Source organism: Gorilla gorilla, chromosome 15, assembly GCF_029281585.2.
Source record: "Gorilla gorilla gorilla isolate KB3781 chromosome 15, NHGRI_mGorGor1-v2.1_pri, whole genome shotgun sequence".
Taxonomy (NCBI): domain Eukaryota; kingdom Metazoa; phylum Chordata; class Mammalia; order Primates; family Hominidae; genus Gorilla; species Gorilla gorilla.
The window spans coordinates 107,506,654-107,528,192 of NC_073239.2; the positions used below are offsets into that span (position 1 = coordinate 107,506,654).

General features: G+C 51.5%; 1 protein-coding gene across 4 annotated transcripts in view; it reads right to left on the minus strand.

Annotated features, from left to right (window-relative positions):
* The window catches only part of TTC7B (tetratricopeptide repeat domain 7B), a 277,826-nt gene that overhangs the window by 20,535 nt on the left and 235,752 nt on the right, over positions 1-21,539 (minus strand). For all 4 annotated transcript variants that reach the window (XM_004055569.3, XM_019010165.3, XM_063698113.1 and 1 more), the window contains one exon: positions 17,781-17,983. In XM_004055569.3, coding sequence (XP_004055617.1) covers positions 17,781-17,983 — 203 coding nt within the window. The remainder of the gene's footprint in view (positions 1-17,780; positions 17,984-21,539) is intronic.

A 21,539-nucleotide genomic window follows, 5' to 3' on the forward strand; every position in this document is an offset into this window, starting at 1 on the left:
CACTTGCGCTTTGGTTCTGGCCCCATGCATCTGTGTGGTGCGGGGTGCCCTGATGTAGAGAATGAGAGAGAACCTGCAGGGACACCGATCCCTGAGGGGAGGGGCCATTTCCTGCAGTGGGCATGCTCCGCTCCTCTGTTTATGAAGAAAGACGCGGCATCACATCTCACTGGCTCCCCCGAGGGGCTGGGCCGGCAGCTTCTGCTTCACTCAGAAGGTCGCTGGCCAGCATTCAACTGGATCTAATCAAGACTGAACTGGCAAGGGTGGACCCCAGGCATACTGTACATGTGTGCACGTGTGTGTGCATGTCCAAGATTCCCTTCAGGAGCCGTCACTGTTGTTATGGGCTTGGGGTCACCCACTGTCCCCCGAGGGATGGACACCTGGCAAGAGAATCAGGTTTCAAACAGGCATAAAGAGGGGACGCTTCACATTTCTCCTGAGAACTAAGGTGCGGCATTTGTTGTTAGACACCACTGAAGTCTCTCTGGCTCACACATGTGATCACATCTAATTTTCCCACAGCCCGGTGGGATGAACACCATCGTGCCCACATACAGAAAGAAAAACTGGGGCCCAGAGAATCGACATGACTTGCCCAAGGGCCCCAGCTCCTCCCTGTGGAAGCCGTTTCTAATTCAAGCCACTTCTGCTCCTGACACTTATCCAAGAGTGATTTTGCTGAGACCCTTCCTGTGCATGGTGGCTTGGTGGACATCACATAAACCATGGCAGGGAACAGGGCTGGCTACAGCCCTAAGCTGAGAGCAGAGTGGGGCTGTGGAAACAGGAGGGTTGGCGAGTCTGGCAAAGCCAGCCCCAAATGCTTGCTATAGCTGGGATTAGCAAGGTGGACTGAAGAAACGTATGAACATCAGAACCTACCTGTCCTCAGGAGCCTCATTTCCCTCCTGCTCCCCAAACGTGGGTGCTCCTTGGGTTCTGTCCTAGGCCCTTTCTCTTTCCTACTCTCTGGAATTTATATCTCAGGCAGTCTTGTCTCCTCCCATAGCTTCGGGTACCATGTACCAGCTGCTGCTGCCCCCAAAACCATCGCCCCAGCCCGGCCATGCCCTAACCTCCAGACCTACCCTGGCTGGAAGAGGCAACCTTTCCAGGAAAAACCCCGGTCAGCCCACCTCCACACAGCCAACCAGACTTGCCATCACTCTTCGTTCAGTACCTCCCCCTCCCTCTGTGTCCCCTCATGTTTGTGAAGGCATCTTACCCAACCAGGGTCCTGAACCATGTGCCTGAGTCAGCCTCAAACCCTCTGGTTCCCTCACCAACCCTTGTGAAGTCTCCCTTTTCAATACTCCCACCTTGGACTGTCAACGTGTTATGATAAGCTGAGTCCAGACCTTAGTGTCTCTTACTTTTCACCTAACCTATCCTCCACGGCTTCCAGTGCAATCTCTGTAAAATGCAGACCTAATCACATTCACTCACTTGTTTAAACTGTATCTTGAAAAAGTTCCAACCTGCAGAAAAGCAGCTAACATAATGGACATCTCTAGACCTACCACCTACATTTAACAACCATTCATCTTTTCTGTATCTGCTTCATCTGTTGGGGGCAAAGGCTAGTATTTTAAAGTAAATTGCAGGCACTGTGACATTTTACCCCTAAATACTTCAGGATGAATCTCTAAAAAATAAGGACATTTCCTTATATAACCATGTAACCATATCCCACCTAACAAAATGAACAGTACCTCCATTCCATCATCCACTAGCCTTTCCACACTCAAACTTGCCCGAATGTCCCATGCATAAGCCACCTCCAAAAGCTGGCTTATTGCCTATGTCAACTCCACCTGTCTTCCCACTTGTGGGAGAGTCTGCGCCTCTACTCGGCTGCCAGCACTTGGCCCACAAACCATGAGCACAGACCCGCACCTCCCTCCCCCAACCCCTGCCGCACCATACCCTGCACATCTGTCTATCAGAGTCTCCTTGACAACCCTTATCCTCACTTGTATATGTTAACGTCTCTCCCTATAGCCTTTCAGTACCAGAGGGGAGGGACTAGGATAGAGTCGTGTTTACATCCTCAGGTCCTAGTCCAGTATTGGACTCAAACTACATTATCTTACATGTATCATCCCATTTAATCCCTCCAACAATCCTAGGAGGCTGCTATGCTGAATCAATAACTGGTGACTGAGTAAACGTGATGCTTAAAGGTAAAGCTCGAAGGACACAGGCATGTCTCGGAGCTACCACAGGTGCAGCTCCAGGCCACCGTAATCAATCAAATGTCGCAATCGAGCAAGTCCCAGGAACTTTTCGGTGTCCCAGTGCATCTAAAAGGTGTGTTTACACTACAGTGTGTCTATTAAGTGTGTAATACCATTATACCTAAACAAGTGCATAACTTAATTACAAAACATCTTGTTGCTAAAAAATGTTAACAATCGTGTGACCCTCAGCAAGTGATACGCTTTTTGCTGGTGGATGGTCTGGCCTCCATGTTGATGGCTGCTGACTGATCAGGGTGGTGGATGCTGGAAGGTGAGGCGCTGGGGCAGTTTCCTACAATAAGACAACAGTGGGTACAATAAGACTCACTGATGGACCCTTCCTTGGACAAAAGAGCTCTCTGTAGCATGTGACTCTGCTTAATAGCATTTTACCTACAGCAGAACTTCTTTCAAAGTTGGAGTCCATCCTCTCTAACCCTGCTGCTGCATTATCAATCAAGCTGATATAATATTCTAAATTCAACAATGTTCACAATGTCTTCACCAGGAGTAGATTCCATCTCACAAAAACACTTTGTTGCCTCATCCACAAGAAGCAATGCCTTATCCATTCAAGTTTTATGAGACTGCAGTAATTCAGTCACATCTCCGGGCTCCATTCTTGCTCTCTTGCTATTCCCACCACGTCTGCAGTTGTTTCCTCCAACAAAGTCTTGACCCCCTCAAAGTCATCCATGAGGGTCAGAATCAATTTCTTCCAAACTCCTGTTAATGTTGATATTTAGACCTCCTCCCATGAATCATGGATGATCTTAATGGCATCTAGAATGCTGTATCCTTTCTAGAAGGTTTTCAGTTTACTTTGCCCAGATCCATCAGAGGAGTCACTATGTCTAAATCGCTCCTTGATCCATGGGCTGTAAAGCGGATGCTGTATTAGCAGGCATGAAGATAACAGTCATCTCCTTGTACAGCTCCAGCAGAGCTCTTGGGTGACCAAGTACATTGTCACTGAACAATAATATTTTGAGAGGAATCTTTTTCTCTGAATAAGTGTCAACAGTGGGCATAAAATAGTCATTGAACCATGCTTTAAACAGGTGTGCCATCATCCAGGCTTTGTTGTTCCATTTACAGAGCACAGGCAGAGTCAATTTCACATAATTCTTAAGGGCCCTAGGATTTTCAAAACGGTGAATGAGCACTGGCTTCAACTCAAAGTCACCAATTGCATCAGCCCCTAACAAAAGAACCAGCATATCCGTTGAAGCTTTGTAGCCAGGCACTGACTTCTCCTCTGTAGCTCTGAAAGTCCTAGATGGCATCTTTTTCCAATAGGAGGCTGTTTCATCTACATTAAAAAACTGCTGGGCTGGGCACAGTGGTTCAGGCCTGTAATTTCAACACTTTTGAGAGGCAGAGTTGGGAGGATTGCTTGAGGCCAGGAATTTGAGACCAGCATGGGAAACATAGTGAGATCCCTATCTCCACAAAAAACTTAAAAAATTAGCGGGTTGTGGTGATACGTGCCAATAGCCCTAGCTACTTGGGAGGCTGAGGCAGGAGAATCACTTGAGCCCGGGAGTTCAAGGCTGCAGTGAGCTATGACTGCGCCGCTGCACTCCAGCTTGGGAGGCAGAGTGAGACCTCAAAAAATAAATAAATAAAAATAAACATCTGTTGTGGACTATAGCCACCTTCTTAGCTGGATCTTCTGGATAACTTGCTGCAGCTTCTCTGTCTGCACTTGTTGCTTCACTCTGCACTTTTATGTTATGAGACAGCTTCTTAAACCTCATGAACTAACCTCCGCTAGCTTCCAACTTTTCTTCTGCAGATTCCTCACCTCTCTCAGCCTTCAGAGAACTGAAGAGAGCTGGGAACTTGCTCTGGAGTAGGCTTTGGCTTAAGGGAATATTGTGGCTGGTCTGATCTTCTATCCAGACCACTCAAACTTTCTCCCTATCAGCAATAAGGCTGTTTCGCTTTCTTATCATTTGAGTGTTCACTGGAATAGCACTTTTAATTTCCTTGAACAACTTTTCCTTTGTATTCGCAACTTGGCTAACTGGTGCAAGAGGCCTCACTTCTGGCCTGTCTCAGCTTTTGACATGCCTTCCTCACTAAGCTTAATCCTTTCTAGCTTTTTTTTTTTTTTTTTTGAGACGGAGTCTTGCTCTGTCGCCAGGCTAGAGTGCTGTGGCGTGATCTCGGCTCACTGCAACCTCCAACTCCCTGGTTCAAGGGATTCTCCTGCCTCTGCCTCCCGAGTAGCTGGGATTACAGGCATGCGCCACCATGCCCGGCTAATTTTTGTATTTTTAGTAGAGATGGGGTTTCACTGTGTTGGCCAGGATGGTCTCGATCTCCTGACCTCGTGATCTGCCCGCCTCGGCCTCCCAATGTGCTGGGATTACAGGCATGAGCCACCGTGCCTGGCCAATCCTTTCTAGCTTTTGATTTAAAGTAAGAAACATGCCACTCTTCCTTTCACTTGAACACTCACAGGCCATTGTAAGGTTATTAATTGTCCTCATTTCAATATTACTGTGTCTCAGGGAATAGGGAGGTCCAAGGAGAGGGAAAAAGATGGGGGAACAGCTGGTCAGTGTAGCAGTCAGGACCACATTTATTAAGTTCACTGTCTTATATGGGTGTGGTTCATGGTGCCCCCAAACAATTACAATAGTAATATCAAAGATCACAACAGATGTAATAATAATAAAAGAATTTTAAAATATTGTGAGAATTTCCAAAGTGTGACACAGAGACACACAGTGAGCATGTGCTGTTGGAAAAATGGCACTGATAGACCAGGCATGGTGGCTCATGCCTGTAATCCCAGCACTTTGGGAGGCTGAGGTGAGCAGATCACCTGTCAGGAGTTTGAGACCAGCCTGGCCAATATGTGGAAACCCTGTCTCTACTAAAAATACAAAAACTAGCTGGGCATGGTGGCAGGTGCCCAGCTACTTGGGAGGCTGAGGCAGGAGAATCGCTTGAACCCGGGAGGCGGAGGTTGCAGTGAGCCAAGATTGCACCACTGTACTCCAGCATGGGGAACAAAAGTGAAACTCCATCTCCAGAAAAAAAAAAAAAAGAAGGCACTGATAGATTTGCTCAATGCAAGGTTGCCACAAATCTTCAATTAGTAAAAAATGAGTATCTGCAAAGTGCAATAAGGCGAAGGGCAATAAGATAAGGTGTGTCTGTGCCTGTACCCTCCTCCTTCACAAGCCCTTGGGGTGACTGACTAGTTGATGTTCTGAAAGACTCAAAAAAAAAAAAAAAGAATGAAAACACTAACACCTGGAAAGGTATTTTAAGAGACAGTTGTTATATAAATACCACGCAGATGAGAAAAGGGAGGAAGCCAACTGGAGGAGGGAAGGGAGAGATCACGTGTCGTTCATCAGTGAACGTGGTGGGCAGTAAAGCAGGCAAGGCCCATGGCGTGGGGAATTTCCTACTGGGGCAAAGTGGTCTAGAGCCCAGGAACCCTGGCAGAGGCTCCCCTTTAGCTAAGGAGTTCTCTAAGGGCTTTTCCAAAGCTCTCAGTGACTTGGAGTGTTCTGGACATTGAGGCCCTCAGACCTTGGTTGGTTTGTTCCATTCTCTCCTTTCCCCAGGTGATTGCTGAGGCCTCCGGGAGCCAGGTAACAGGCAAGGCCACCTCCTGACCCCAGACTGGGCTTGCACCAAATGCTCTGGGTGGAGCCCCACACAATTGCACTCTCATTCCTTGGCCAGCTGCACTCATCAATTTGAAAGGGGAAGGCGGGGGCGGGGAGGGGTGGTCTCCAGGGCCAGGGCCCAGAGCAGGCATCCGTGGATCTGTGCAGGGGAGAGAGGCCTGCCTTGGCTCCAGGTCAGCACCCCCCAAGAGCCTGAGGGTTTTAGACTTGGTGATTCTTGGTAGATCTGTCTTCCTTCCTCCTAAGCAACCCCACCTTGGCAACATGAGTGCCAAAGGCTAACCTGGAAACTTCTCTGTATCCAAATAAGCTCATCTATCGACGCTGAGGCTGGCAACTCAGGCACGTCCTGGGCTCAGGGCAGCTGTGAGTGCAGGCATGCCACACAGCAGGGAGAGACACATCTAGGCGGGTAAGGGGCAAGAAGAGACACAAAGACTTCTTTCTAGTGGAGAGCGAAAGAGAAAGGCGCCAAGCTCAGTGGATGCTGCATGACCACGAGACCTAGAGCTGGGGCTGTCTGAGCCTCGGAGAACAATGAGAAACTCCCCCCATCCAGCAGAGTGGAGACAAAGTTCTCTAGGGCAGCATTAGCCCTGGAGGAGTTCAGAGAGCTGATCTCTTTTACCTCCATCCCCACCCCCATCTCAAGAAGGCAGGTGCTAGTCTCCCATTTTACAGATAGGAAGAGTGGACATGAAACCTTCAAAAGTGATGGAGTCAGGATTCCTGGTGGGTTGACCACTCACTGCTCTGGACCCTTGGTGAGTCCCTTCCCCTGTCTGGCCTCCGCTTCCCCATCTGTAAAAGGGGGTGATTAGATTAGGGCATTTCAATGGGATTCTCAGTCTGCAGTGCCTCTAACTCTCTGGTGAGTGTCAGGTCCAAAGGTTTCCATCTGCAACCGGTCCGTTTTAGGGCCTCAGCCTTGATGATGGGAGAGACTTCTTACAGGATATTCTCCCTAGACCTTTGGGCTCAGTGATTTAAACTCGGTCTGAAGGTCCAGATCACACGTGGGGTTGACACGGCCCACGGCCCAAAGAGAGCCCCCGAGCCCTCAATGGGGAGTCTCTGGGACCAGCACCAAATGGTGGGAAATTCAGGCCCAAGATGACTTGGAAGCAGCAGGCCCAGCTGGCACAGAATGCCACATTCTGAGTGACAGCCATCCCCTCTGGCTGAGTTCAGAGGCAGGCGGTGTGGGGGATGGGGGTGGCTGAGGAATGAAAGGCAGCAGCAGGGCTAAAATCCAGGGAGGTGGGAAGTAAGGAGCAGGAATCGGGACCAGTATCTGAGAACACAGAACAATCCACAGAAGTGAAAACGAAAGGCCTGATCCAAGCTAGGGAGCAAAGCAGGAAGGAGGTGGAACCTCAATGTCAAATCACACTGAAATAACGGGGCAGAATTTCCAAGAATAAACGGTTCGGCTAGAGTATGTCAGACTTTAAATGATTTTAGATCATAATTACTAATGACAGACTGAACTGTACTGCCCGTAATTAGTCATCTAAGACTCCAAGACAGAAAACAGAAATAAACACAGTATTCATTTTTTCCTTAAGCTGAAGCAAAGGAATGCCTAGTGACAAAAGGCACTGCATGCTTGCATTTCAGAGCCTGCCGTGGGCCCATGAAGCTTCTGGGTCTGTGGCTTTAGTCCTCGGTGAGGACAGGGTGGACTGGTGCCATGCCTCCCTGGCCAGCACTGAGAAAAATGCTGCAGTGGTAGGAGAAATTCAAGCACCAAGCAGAAAATGTCTGCAGAGACTATCCCTGCGCCAAATGATGTTGTTTTGAGCAGGAGGGTTGCTGGGGAGAGGTGGGCAAGTAACCAAACAGGAGTCATGTGGATGGACGGCAGAGGTTCTTATTCCCAGGGACATTCCTTTTACTCCAAGGAGGACACAGATGCTCAACAAGGAGAAAATATTATAAGCTAAAAAAGTGCAGTTTCAAAAGGATGTGAGGAAATAGCTTACATCATAAGAAAACTTTCAATTACCTGATTCTCACCTCACACCTGTTCCACAACTACCTCCCCCCCACTCAATCCTCTCCACTGGGTTTGCCCCTCTGATGGGATTTGACAGGCTCATCTTTAATTGGTTATTGCCATTGCTATCACCTGCAGCCTCAAAGACAAGGTGGCAGGCACTGCAAACCCAGTGAGACCCGCGCGGTCTCCATATCTCCTCCCCAGAGGAGCCCGCCCTCCTTAAGGCAGTGGTGAAAGCCATGAAAAGGCCTCGGTGCTGTGGAAAGCAGGGGAGGCTGCTTTCATCTAGGTTTGGGGTAAGGGTGGAGGCAACAGAAGAAACTCCCTCTCCCTGGACCAGGATGGGAGGAAGATCCTGCCTTGCACGGACACTGTGATCACAATCTACAGAGGGAACCGCCATATGCAGGGCTGAGGATGTGTCCCAAGTCACCATCCAGGGATGAGAGTGTGTCCCAACAGACGACTGGGGAGTGACTAATAGAAACTCCACTAGTTGAGAATTCATCTGACCTGAGGGAGGAGGGGCCTGATGTCTAGCCTAGAGGGCAAGCTCCTCTGTGGAGAAGGGCAAGAGAGAGCACAGGGGGTCTGGCCCAGGAAAAGTGCAAATCCTTATAAATCATCATTTTGGTTTCTGGTTGGGAACTCAGTCTGTCAAGAGTGTGATTAGTGTGAGTCTGTTTCTCAGAGGGGGATCTTGTCTGAGTGAACTGAGAGAACAGAAGGACCAGGCCTTGGAGTTCTGTGAAGCCAACAGGCACCTGAGCCTAGACATGCCTGCACCTGGACACGCCTGCACCTGGACACACCTGCGCCTGGACACGTCTGTGCCTGGACATGCCTACACAGGGACATAACAGCCCTCAGGCAGGTGCCTGCCCCCTGAGCCTCTCTCAGCTGTGATTGCCCATGTGGACAGAGAGCAAGCAGCCAGGGACACACATGTGGCCAGGGGAGACTCTGCAGGCTCCAGCAGGGCACTGTTCCACAGTAGTCTCTGTCGAAGGATAGTGACGCCCATGCCTTCCAAATGGGATACAGAGTCTGACAAGGAAGAGTATGCTTGGGGACAACAGGGCTGAGTGTATGAACTTGGGGGTGGTGGTGACTGCCTCCACCAAGGGCCCTCAGGCACAGGCTCTCCTCCAGCCTTTTCCCATGTTCAGGCCCGGGGACAACACTGCAGATCAGCCTGGGGACCTGGCTGTACCCAGCACACGGAGTGAGAGCCCCACTTACAGCCTAGCAGGGCCTCCCTGAGGTCTGGCTTGTAATACACCGACATCCCACTGTGCTGGAGTGTTCCATTAACCAGCTGACCAAGCCTCGTGATCTCATGTCAAATCACATGGCTGCATCATCCAATCCTGCCTCGAAGTCATTTCCCACACTCATTTGGTCAGCAAAGGCTGTGCCAAGGCCAAGCCAGCAAACACTCAAAGCCTCTGCACCAAGGCAGGAGCCCTGGCTGGAGACAAACAGCTGGTTCTGATGACCTCTGCTCAAAATCCATATAAGGGAAACCACCCGGTGCTCTGGGGGCCTTGTCTGGAAGACGGGATCAGGACACCTGACCAGTCCGCTTGCAGGTGTTGCTCTCCTCTCTCCTGCCCCACCGATTGCCCCACACCTGGTCAGCGCAGGCCACTGAGCTGCCTCAGGCATGGGGCCTCCCCTCGAGGAGCTTCCAGTCAAAGGCAGATCTGCAACCAGACTTCCCTGTTGGTTCACCCAGGGCTTCAAGAGAGGAAAGTCAAGGGCTGAGGGCCCCTCTGTGGGGTGGTGGTGGTCAAGAAAGGCTTCTCAGAGGAGGAGACACTTGAGCCAGCCTGCCCTCCAGGCTGGGGACCCGCTCCCACCCTGGCCATGGGAAGGGACCATCTCTCCCGAGCAGGGAGGCCCAGTTCAAGGCCCTCTGAGACCCACCCAGAGTCAGCACTGCAGATCAGCCTGGGGACCTGGCTGTACCCAGCACACTGAGTGAGAGCCCCACTTACAGCCTAACAGGGCCTCCTGAGGTCTGGCTTGTAATACACTGACATCCCACTGTGCTGGAGGATTCCATTAATCAGCCTGACCAAGCCTCGTGGTCTCATGTCAAATCACATGGCTGCATCATCCAATCCTGCCTCGAAGTCATTTCCCGCACTCATGGTCAGCAAAGGCTGTGCCAAGGCCAAGCCAGCAAACACTCAAAGCCTCTGCACCAAGGCAGGAGCCCTGGCTGGAGAGAAGCAGCTGGTTCTGATGACCTCTGCTCAAAATCCAACACTTTCTATCTCTGCCTGGGAGCAAATCACCCCAGGGGCCTCCACCAATGCACTCTCCCACCCTTTTCCACCTCAAAACCAGGGCCCTGGCTCCGCAGAAACAGGCAGCAAGTCACACTCAAAAGCGAAGCATCGTGCTCGCAGCCGACCACGCACCGAGATATATTCTCATTTCGGCTCCTCCAACCAGTGAAAGTCAGTCACGCTGGTGCAGAAACGGAAGCTCCATGGGGCCAGGAGATGACTCACTCACTGTCAAACAGACGCAAAGGAGCTCCCAGCCCAGGCGCGACCTGGATTACAGAGAATGACAGCGACACTCAGAGCTGATATTTGCGGAGTGTGAGGCACCCTGCTAACTCATTTAACCCGCACAGCAACACCACCGGGCACTGTTATTACTCCCATTTCACTGTCGAGAAAAATGGAAGCACAGAGAGATGAAGGGACTTATCTCGGGGTACGCAGTTAGTAAGCGACACAGCTGGGACTGGAACCCAGGCAGCTGGCACCAGCACCGTGCTCCTGATCTTTGCACCGCCTGTCACTGAAGCTCTGGGTTCCTAAGGGACCACACCAACACACGATTTCACGACTTTCTTGTTCTGCTTCTGCTCCTAACTTACAGGTGACCTGGGGCAGGTCACCAACAGCAGGGTCCCCATCAGTAAACAAGAAAGTCCCCTCTCATTGTGTACTAGGAGAGCACACGCAGCAGACACGACATATGAGGCTTCAAAGTTCTTTGTAGAGAAAGGTTATCCTTATGCCAAGTATCAATAATTGTTGAAAGGGCTTCACACAGCTATCGAAGAAGCTAAAACTATCAAGCAGCTATCGAAGAGTGTGTGTCACCAGACAGAAGACAGAGCAAAGATTGAAGATGAAGTGTCCAGTAGGAGGCACTACTTTGTCCTCGGCACTGTGAGTTGGAATTGCAGTTATAGCGAGTAAAGGCAAGAGAGAAATGAGGGCCTGTGCACTTTTCAGGGTCCTCTCAACAAGCACATGGACGCATCGGAAGGCTGGGCACTAAATACTTCATAAGCCTTGCTCTAGAGGAAAAAAAAGTTATTCTCCTCAATTTGGAAAATATTTTTTAATTATGAAAGAAAACAAAGTACAATTAACAGATGAAAAGGCCTTCTCACTGGACTATCATGAAGTTTTGTTTCCTGCCAGTCATTCTTTCTATGTATGGAAAGAAAACTGATACTTCGGATGAAAGAGATCCACGTATAAAGATGGCCATTTGAAAGGGGAAGGGTATTTCAAGTCTATTTCATCAGCTTAATTGTGCCTGGGCCTTATCCAGAGGAACAGAAGGGATCAAAAGATGTCTGTTGAAGACGTTTCTCCAAGGGAAACTGCAGATGTGCCGATGCGTGAGCCTGTCCTGCCTGTCTGGATCCTGGGTAGCCCTCACTAGGCTGATGGATAAACTGGACAGACACACAGACACCAAGTGCCAGTTTCTGGAGGAGCCCCCTGGGAAGTTCATCATCTTCATGCTGAATCTCTCCTCCCACAGGGACACAAACTGGAAAACATGGTGCCAACTAAGAAAATAGGAGACAGCAATTTTTCCCAAATCTCAATGAACAGATGGACAATTTAAGAGACGGGAGAGAGAGAAAAACACCAGTGTTTTATAATTTAGCAATGCCAGGCAAGCCGAAGCTCACCTTTTTCCATCGATTCCAGCCCTCTCTGCCATACTTCCAGCTCATCACACATAATGGGATGAGATGTTTTCACACAGCAAACAAGCATGTAAACTGGAAGACAGTTTAAAGAAAGCTCCGACTTCAGGCCCCTCTTTGAACTTCAGAAAAGCCACCTTCTCAGAGTGGTGTCGTTAGTCAGCAGTGTCGTTAGTCAGCCTTTGGAGCTGTTAAAACAACTGAAAATGTAGTCATAATCCATAAGACATATCCACTGCACCTCACATCGTGGGGCCGTCTCCCAAACCTACCATCAATCTGCCGCACCTTCGGGTATTTCATAAGAAAATGCATTTTTCAAACAGCTCGGCCAATCTCTGCAAGTCTTCTGCTACTAATGTAGTCCCTTGAAATAGAATGGCAGCGCCACTCCTCAAGTTTTTATATTTGATGTTATTCCAGATTTCTGATGTTTCAGAGAACAGAAGATCATAGAGGAACTCCTCAAAGACAGCCTGTGTATGAAACCTTTAGCCTGCAGCCATCTTGATTGAACTAAGAGGTTTTCTTGTCTCACAATCCGTCCACAGAAGACAAACGAGCACTTTTGGGCCCACCATGCCCGGAACAAAAAGCTTATTCTATTATTAGATTGACCCCTTATGGTAACCTGAAAAATGTGTTTTTCCACCAAGCAGCGCTCCTGATCCAAGCTCCCTGCCAAATGCTTCCCCTGCTCCACTCCACTCCCAACCCACCACCCCTAAGACCCCTCCAGATGAGGCACATGGCCCCCAGCGTACTCTTTGGGCCAACTGCCTCAGCCCAACCCCTAGCCACCGCCCGTCTCTCCTCCCCATCACTTTCCCCTTCTCCTTGGTGAGCTTCACCAGTGGTCTTTTATCACTACTTCCTTGGGGCGGGGGTGGGGGGGGTGCGTGAAACACAGCCCCTCTGCCATCTTCTCACAAAGGGCTGATGGCTTTCTGTCCCTTTCCAGGCCCTCAGCCTTGCCTTGGAAACTTCATTTAAGGGGATGGCCCCTTCGTGCTTTTAATCTAGATTTCGTCACTTCTCAGCATCGGCTGTGAAATATCATGGCCTCCGTCCTAGCCTTGGGGAATGCTCATCCTGCAGGTGGACGCAGCAGTTCTCCTCCTTCCCCACCGCAGGGTGGGGGCTCCATCTCACTGCTGTCCCCTGATGCTCTTTCCATGGTTCTCAGTGCATGGTCCCTCTCCGGCTCACGGTCCCTCTCCGGCTCACGGTCCCTCTCAGCTCACGGTCCCTCTCCGGCTCACGGTTCCTCTCCGGCTCACGGTCCCTCTCCGGCTCACAGGCCCTCTCCGGCTCACGGTCCCTCTCAGCTCACGGTCCCTCTCCGGCTCACGGTCCCTCTCCGGCTCACGGTCCCTCTCAGCTCACGGTCCCTCTCTGGCTCACGGTCCCTCTCTGGCTCACGGTCCCTCTCTGGCTCATGGTCCCTTTCCGGCTCATGGTCCCTCTCTGGCTCAAGGTCCCTCTCGGCCCACAGGCCTCTTCAAAGCAGCCTCACCCCACTTCACTCCACTTGCTGTCCACTCCGCCAAGCCCTGGCTGACCCCCGCCATCTGCTTCTGCTTCACACCTTTTCTCAACCTGTCAAAGGGACTGGAGGCAGACCCGAGCCTCCTGCTAATATTCTCCAGCACACATTTGTTCCCTAGCAATACTTCCCATCCCGGCCTTATCAGCTCCCCTCCACACAACCTTCTTGGCTCCCTTCCATGTTCTTCTCTCTCCTGAAAGCCCTTGTTCCCTTCTTACTTTCCAATCTCACACTTGTCCTCAAAAGCCCAGGCTGACGTTATCAGAGGGCAACCAGATGTCAGTGTTTGCACAGCCTGTCCCTGTCCTGGTGATTTTGTCCTTGGCCTGGGAATGACTGTCCAGGGATGCTGGTTCTCTGCTCCTCTGTCCACCATGAACCACGCTTCTCTCCTCTCCCCACCCCAGAACATGGAATAACTGCTTTGGAAAAAGTTGCTCTATGTTTCTTTAATTCATTTTGCATACTGGGAGCTAAAGGCTTTTTAACATAGCACACGAATAAATGTAAATTTATACACTTATGCAAAAATAATATAAAAATATGCCTTTAGATTTTCTGGAAAAAGTCTGGTCAGTCTATGAATTCCTCCCCTTGTCAACAACATTACTTGGCAACTCCTTATCCCTCTAGCATGCTGCTCCCTTAATACCTGCCCATCCTCAGCAATCTCTGCCTCCCTTGTCTTGTGCTAACTCATTATTGCTAATAAACACATGATTTCTCTGCTCCCTTCTCACTACACATGAATTTAGACACATACATGAAGGCTAAAGCTATTAGAAGATCGTCCGTTTCCTCTGGGGTTGAATTTACATTTCTCTTGTCAAGTCTGACCTCCGATTTACTGTTCATGAATACTAAAGTCACTCTTGCTTTTTAACAATACTAACAGGTTTGCATTTCTGCTTAAGCCGTAGCCCTCCTGCAAGCTGGTGATCTGGCACCTGCTGCCACTTACAACTCCTGGCATAACTGTTCTCTGCGTCACATCAGCCACCTGACCACCACCTGTGACACAGACAATGAGGCTTCCTTCTCCCCAACAGCCCCCACTGACTGCTTGTCCCCCGGCTCCTTGCCTTCCTCTCTGAGCATCAGGGCTGCTGCAAGCACACTTTCCACCCTCTCCCATGACCCACGACCTGTCTCCCAGTTGGCTCCTTCCCTTGGAGCCTCCGTAGTTGGCTCTTTGATGCTCCCTAGGGCTCTGTTCTTTAAACTCCGTCTAGTCTTGACCTTCTGACCCTGGCCTCCCTGGCCGCCCCCTCGCCGCTCTCCCTGTGTGCCAGGCAACTGTCAACGCTCAGCTCTGTTTCCGCCCCTCTCTGCCACACAGGCCCTGCCTCCTCCCTGGGGCTTGACCTGGTAAGACAGCCTCTCATCTCCCTGCTGACACCTTCCTCTTAACTCAGGGGCTTGCAAACCAATCCACCTTCCGTGAGGGTAGAGACAGAACATTTTGTGACTTAGCAAGAGATGTCAGTTCTTGGGTTTAATCTGTCTGTATGATGTATTGGTGCGGTTATCCTCATTTATATAGCTGAGGAAAATGAGGCACCAAGAGGGTGAATAACCTGTCCAAGGCCCCACAGCGAATGGGGCCAGAGCTGTGATTCTAACCCAGGCCAGCCTGGCTCCAGGGCCTCCTCCTGGGCCTCTAGGGTATACGTGAAGACCCCTTCCTCCCTTCCTCCATCGAAGGGCACAGAAACACAGCTTCCCTGTGTAGCTTGTAGGGAAGAGGACAGAGAGGGAGTGTGATGTCTCAGGGCTGAAGAGCCTGTGGGGTCCATGGGCTGCCCCTCCACAGGCACCAGAGGGTCCTGCAGCACCAGTGGGAGGGGGACCTGCCCTTGGCTGCATGGGGCTCCCCCTGGCTGTGGGCTGGGCTCTTGGGGACAGGCTGGGGAGAACACAGGCCAGGTGCATCATTTAGAAAATCACCAAGAAGGTGTGCTCAAGCTACCTTCGTGAGCCACACTGATCAGTCACTGGGCAAAGTTTCTGACTGCGAGACTCTAAACTCCTCAAATCTGTAGTCTCACTCTTCTCAACCTGCCTCCAATCTGGATGGTTTTTCAATATCTCAGGATCCACGGAGAGAGGTTTTAATAGCTTATTATGATGACCCCTCTCTACTGGCAAGATCTCCAAAGCAGCTCATGTCTCTGAGCCTAGTAAGGCTCAGTCGTTGCCGATGGACCCAGCAGGTGGGGCTCACCATGGCCCTAGTCTCGCTCACCAGCTCCCTCGTGCTGGGTCAACTGCTTGCTCCTTTCAGAAAGGAAAGCGCCTGGCATGTGTCAGGCATCTCAGGTGTCTTGAAAAGCTCCAAAGGTGAAACAGAAAACTCTCCCGGTGCGATTTTCCTATTTGATCTTTTGTCTCATGTGTTCCCCTTAGGGATGAACAAGAAATCTTCCCTGAATAATTCATAGGCCCCGAGATGGAAACATGCAGCCTCTTTTTAATAAAAAGGCTGGGACATGGCGGGGATTGTACCTCTTCTAGATGCTCTCAGCAAAAGCACAGAGATCTGACAAGCTCTTTACAAATTCCTCTTCTAATAGTGAGAAAAAAATTAAAAGCCATGTAGTATTTTTAATCAAACAGACTAACATTTGGATAATATGTAAAATTATTTATAAATCTGTATGGGGCCACAGAAAACTCACAAAGGGAAGTTGGAAAAAATTAAGTAACTGTAATTATGGTAAGGTTTGATTTCTTTTTAAAACTGAAAATGACTGTCTTCAGTTTCCTATTTCATGAGCACCTACTAGGTGCCAGGAACTCTGCTAAGATTATGTAAATCACTTCATTCTTTCTCACAACATCCCACTGGGTAGGAGCCCAATTCACCTAAACACAACAAGGTGCCTAAAGGTTAAGTGACAAGTCCGAGCTTCCCCAGGAGTCAGGACCAGGGCTTAGTTCAAGTGCAGATGTAACTCGTAAGCAGACACTCTTTCCACGGGGCCTAATTCCCAGTGCGTCAGCGTTCTTCTGCTGGAAACCAGCAGTTAGTGCCCAGCCCCTTTCTACATTTTGCAACATTACTATGAGAAATGGCAAGATAATGAAGGCTTTGGGATGCTTTGGGGAACATTTTACTTATTAGTTACAAAACCACATCCTATTAGTCTTGGACAGACATAGCCTGTCTAGTCAAATGCCTTCATTTTGCAGAAAGGACACTGAGGTGCTGAGAGCTTAGGGGCCTTTCCTGAGGTTAAAGAGCAAGCAGCTGATGTCGCTGGGACCAGAACTGTCCTCAGACTCCCTGTCCAGTGCTCACTCTTCCATATCACACACCACCATCTGGTTACGGGTGCTAAGCCTCCACGGGTGCTGACACGAAGGGCCCTGAGCTTTATAATAAAAGGCTCTTCTTTCCTGCGGTTCATGACATCAGCGATGTCTACTGCTGAAAATGAAACAACAATTCAGAACCAAAGCCCAGCATGCAGGCCCAGGGAACGCGGCACGGCTTTTCACAAGCCCCTCAGACCCTGGTAACTTGTGAGTTTCAATTCAGACCCTCGCAGGAAGATGACAGAGGACTGGTGAGGCAGCTGCACTAACATACGTTCATAATGGACAGAACCCTCCTGAGCGAGCAGTGTCCCCACCTAACTGAAACCGACACGGCCAGGTGGCCGGCTCCAGGGTCTCTCAAGAATGATCCATGGCAAGGGTTGGGGGAGCAGGGCAACCCCAGGCTTTTGGCCCAGGCTGTAGACAAAGGATGTGCAGTCGTTGAGCGCCGCCACACCCCTGCGCAGTGCGGACACCGGGGTGGCTCATCTGCCTCCCACCTCTCAGGGCAACACGGCCAGACACCCCCGCTGGTAGGATGCTCCCTCCCAGCCAATGGCCTCAGAGACATGCTGGAGTCTCAGGCTCCCTTAAGGCAAGAGAGCCTCCCAGTTTGTAAAGTGTTCTGACTGTCATCCTGAAGTCTCCCCGGGATGTGGAAACCCCCGAAGGTGGCTACTGCAAGCAGCGCAGAGGCTGAGATGACAGTGACAATGCCCCACGGCCACAAGAATGTCTTTATCAAACCCAGAGCCACAGGGCGGCTTAGACTGCTGACCAGGAGACCACAGCACCTAACAGGATGTCGGGTAGGGCTGCTGAGGCTATGCACAGCCAACTCTGGGGGTGCCATTTGCATAAACTATGGTAGAAACGGTGCCCTCTGGCTTCAGGCCATGTGACAGCCTGGCAAGCTAACTGCATGGGGCCTTTGGAAGCAGAAGAGGGTGGGAGGGTCATGTGCTACCTGCCGCTTCCAAGGGCTGTCCCCATGCCAGAGTAGGGGCCACCACCGGGCTCGTGGACTCACCAGTCGCTGCATGCTCTTCACGTGGGTGGGGCTGATGGCTAAGGCCTCTTCATACCACCGCCGCGCCTCGTCCATGCTTCCCCGGAGCTCAGCAATCTGGCCGCGCATGTAGAGGACGTTGTGGGACATTGGGAAGAGGTTGGCAGCTTCTTGGGTACAGGCTGTGGCTTCTGCAGGCTTCCCGATGCCGATATAGACTTCAGCTGTGAGGAGACAGCAACGGCACATGCTTTCCCGGTGCCCCTCTGAGGCCCTGCGAGCAGCCACCACTCTGATGTTCGTGTTCCCTGCACGGGAGTCTGGCGGGGCGCGGAGCCAGCTGATCCCTGCTCCGAGTGGAAACAGCTGCCGCTGACAGTCCCTCCTGCCCACTCCTATACGGGGACTGGAGTCACTCGTGTTGTGGGCCTTGCAGGGCAGGCATAGGTCACCACCAGGCAGGGAGCAGTGAGGCCTGCCTGGTCCCTGCCCCAACCTCTGAGGGCACCCACCCTCAGGGCCCACCCGGGGCTCCTCAGTGTCTGGACAGAGGCTGGCCCGGTCCAACCCTTGGCTCTGACCCCCATAGAAAAAGGGCCAGAATGAACAAGGGCACAAGCAGACCAGAGGCACCCAGACCCTCAGAGGGCAACGGCTCTGCCCTCTGACCCACTCTCCTGATGCCAAGAAGTATGATGGGGCTGCAGGCTGCGGCTATCATGTTCACAGGCGTGATGCAAGATGGCTGCCCCGCCATACCTGGCCCCTGAGCTCACCTCTGACCAGGGGAAGTTGATGCACCCTGTAAACTCTTATCTGTGTCACAATGACAAAGCCCTTTGACAAGCCAAGCTATCGCTTTTAAAACAAGCAGGAAAATGACCCTGCTACCGATCCCAGGCCTCAACTCTCTCACCTCCATGTGGAGCCAAACCCCTCTGCAGCCCTGGCCTCCCTGAAGAGCCCTTTTGAGTGTTTCCAAGGGTGGCCTCCCTGCCTCCCACGTGCACACTTGTCGAATATCCAGGGGGAACGTGTCACCTGGCCCCGAGGGCCTCTTCTCCTGAGGCCTTGCCAATTGAGGCACCACCATCTTTCTAGTCAGCTGGGCCTGAGGCTTCAGGGACATCTGAATCACCCCCCACCCCTCTCCAGGGCCAGCAGGGCCACACGGTCAAGTCCGCAGCCCAGAGCCTCACGCAGAGGTCACCTGCTCTGTCGGGGCTCACGGACCCCTTCTCCCACCTGCAGGCCAGACCCTTCCTCAGCACTCTTGCCTTGACCACTGGCGTATCCTGCAGTAAAAGAGGTTTGCACCCCTATCTCCCAGTTATGTGTATGTTTGTATGAATTAATATCTTACATGTTATATGATCCACAACAGCACACAAAATAGAAATGTTAAAAGAACAAAAATAAAAAAAGAAAGTTTAGGCAGGGTGCGGTGGCTTGTGCCTGTAATCCTAGTACTTTGGGAGGCCGAGGCGGGCAGATAGCTTGTGGTCAGGAGTTCGAAATCAGCCTGGCCAACATGGGGAAACCCCGTCTCTACCAAAAATACAAAAAATTAGCCGGGCGTGGTGTTGCACACCTGTAATCCCAACTACTAGGGAGGCTGAGGCAAGAGAATCACTTGAACCTGGGAGGTGGAGGTTGCAGTGAGCCAAGATCATGCCAGCCTGGGTAACAGAGTGAGACTCCATCTCAAAAACAAAACCAAACAAAAAACACCAAACAACAACAACAACGAAAAAAAAGAGAAAGTTTTACTATTTTCTTTGTGCACCTTACCGTGTCATCCCCTGGAGCCCACTTTGGAAACTGCCTCAATTATGCAGAGACTCCCCTCCCTGCCTCCTGCCCTGGCCATGAGCCTGTCCTCCACAGCTGCTGACAGGTTTACCCTGAGGCCAACCTCTGGGGCGGCAGCCACCTGCTCCGAAGCCCTCCTTCCCTGGGGCCTGTGGCTTCCGCGCCTGCCCAATAGGCAGCCAGGCCGAGGCCCTGTGCTCTGATTTTCTGCACCCACCGGAATATGGGCTGTAAGCAACAGGAGGGCAGGGATGGTGTCCGTGCTGCTCCCTGCTGCGTCCCCAGGGACTAGAACAGTGCCTGGCACATAGTCAGAGCTCACTGAATCGCTGAATGGATGAAAGGTAACTAACAACAGCAGTAGCTAACACTTATTAAACATGTGCTTTGTACCTAGAGGCCTTCTCAGTTCTCATTTTATCTGCATGGTGATCCAGTAGGTACTATTATTTTATCCCCATTGTCTAAATGAGGAAACTGAGGTGCAGAAAGCGTGAACACCCTGCCCAAGTTCTCAGGGCAAACTGGAGGCAGAGCTGGGATTAGAACCCCAGCCACCTGGCTGGGAGCCTGTGCTTGCAGCCCCCACAGAGAACAGCATCTCCTCTGGCCCAGGGTGACATCCGACTCCTCTGCAGGCCTTGGGAGCTTGGCGCACTGCCCTTATCTGCTTCCTACAGCCTCCCTGAACCCCCGGGCTCTGGCCTTGCTAGTGCTGCTTCTGCACACACAGTGGGTGTCCCTGTCTCCACACTTGTGTCAGTTCTGTGGCCTGTGCCTGTAAAGCCGTCACTCCAGCCTCCTTCAGGGCCCAGATGGATCCCGCCATCCCAGGGAGCTCTCTGACCACCCGCCTCAGCTGAAAGGAAAGCCCAGCCTCTGCAGCTCCTGATAGCAGGGTCCCTGTAAGTATTTTTGTGAGGTCTTGGGTATGCCAGGGATAGCCCTGGCAGGCGCTGGGGCAGATCCATCTTTCTGGCTCCCAGCTTCAGGCCCGGGGGCGGGGAAATGGCTGGTGTGTATCTCATGGCTGTGGTTAGTGGCGATGCTGCTGACCTTTGACCTCAATCAGCCTGGCTGGTCCCTCCCTCGAACACCTCACATTCCTGGTGATGATATTTGTACCAACGACTGACTCCCCAGGCCTTCTCTCCCCAAGAGAAGGCCCTGGAAAAAGCGGGCCTCGCCTGGCCCAGATGCACCCAGTGCCTTCTGTCTGTACTTGTGCCTGCCAGTCCCTCCTCGCCAGAGATGACGGGGCCCAGGGGCTTGTGGAGGGGCATACTGGGTGACTCCTGCAGACACAGAAACTCGGGCAATTCCAGCACCATGCACTGAGCCCTGAAGGTGACCGCCCAGCCACACCTGCCTCCTGGTCTCAGGAGACTCAACTCAGAAGGTAACTCCTGAACTTCTATACTCACAGGGGACTCTATAGGGACAAAGAAGACATTTCTCTGTCCTTTAGTTTGGACCAGGCAAAACCTCTCCCTTCTGGGAGACAAACACCCTCCTAATGACACCATCGGGCTGTCTGATGCCTTTCAGTAACACAATTCCCTCAACGCCCTCACCAAAGAGTCAAATGTGTGCCCACTGAGGTTTTGGTTCTCGAGTGCGGTGGCAACACAGGGGAGCAGGACAGAGTGTCCCTCTCATTGCACGCCTGGCTCCTGCCTCACTGCCAAGCTGGGAGTGAGTTCACTTCCAAGATCCCAGTCCTGGAGATGCTGTAGGCTGGTGAGGCCGCCCAGCCTCTCCCAGTTAGAGCATTATGAACAAAGGCTGACATGGGAGAGCAGGGATGAACATGTCCAGAACAAGAATCAACGTGGAGAAAGCCGTAAATGCCAATAAGACTGTGTGCATGTCATTCCTGCTCTCCAGGGGTCCTCCATGAGACCAAATGTGATTCCAAGTATCTCACTGGTCGCCAAGCCTGCCTAAGCCTAAGCCTGATGCTCTCGC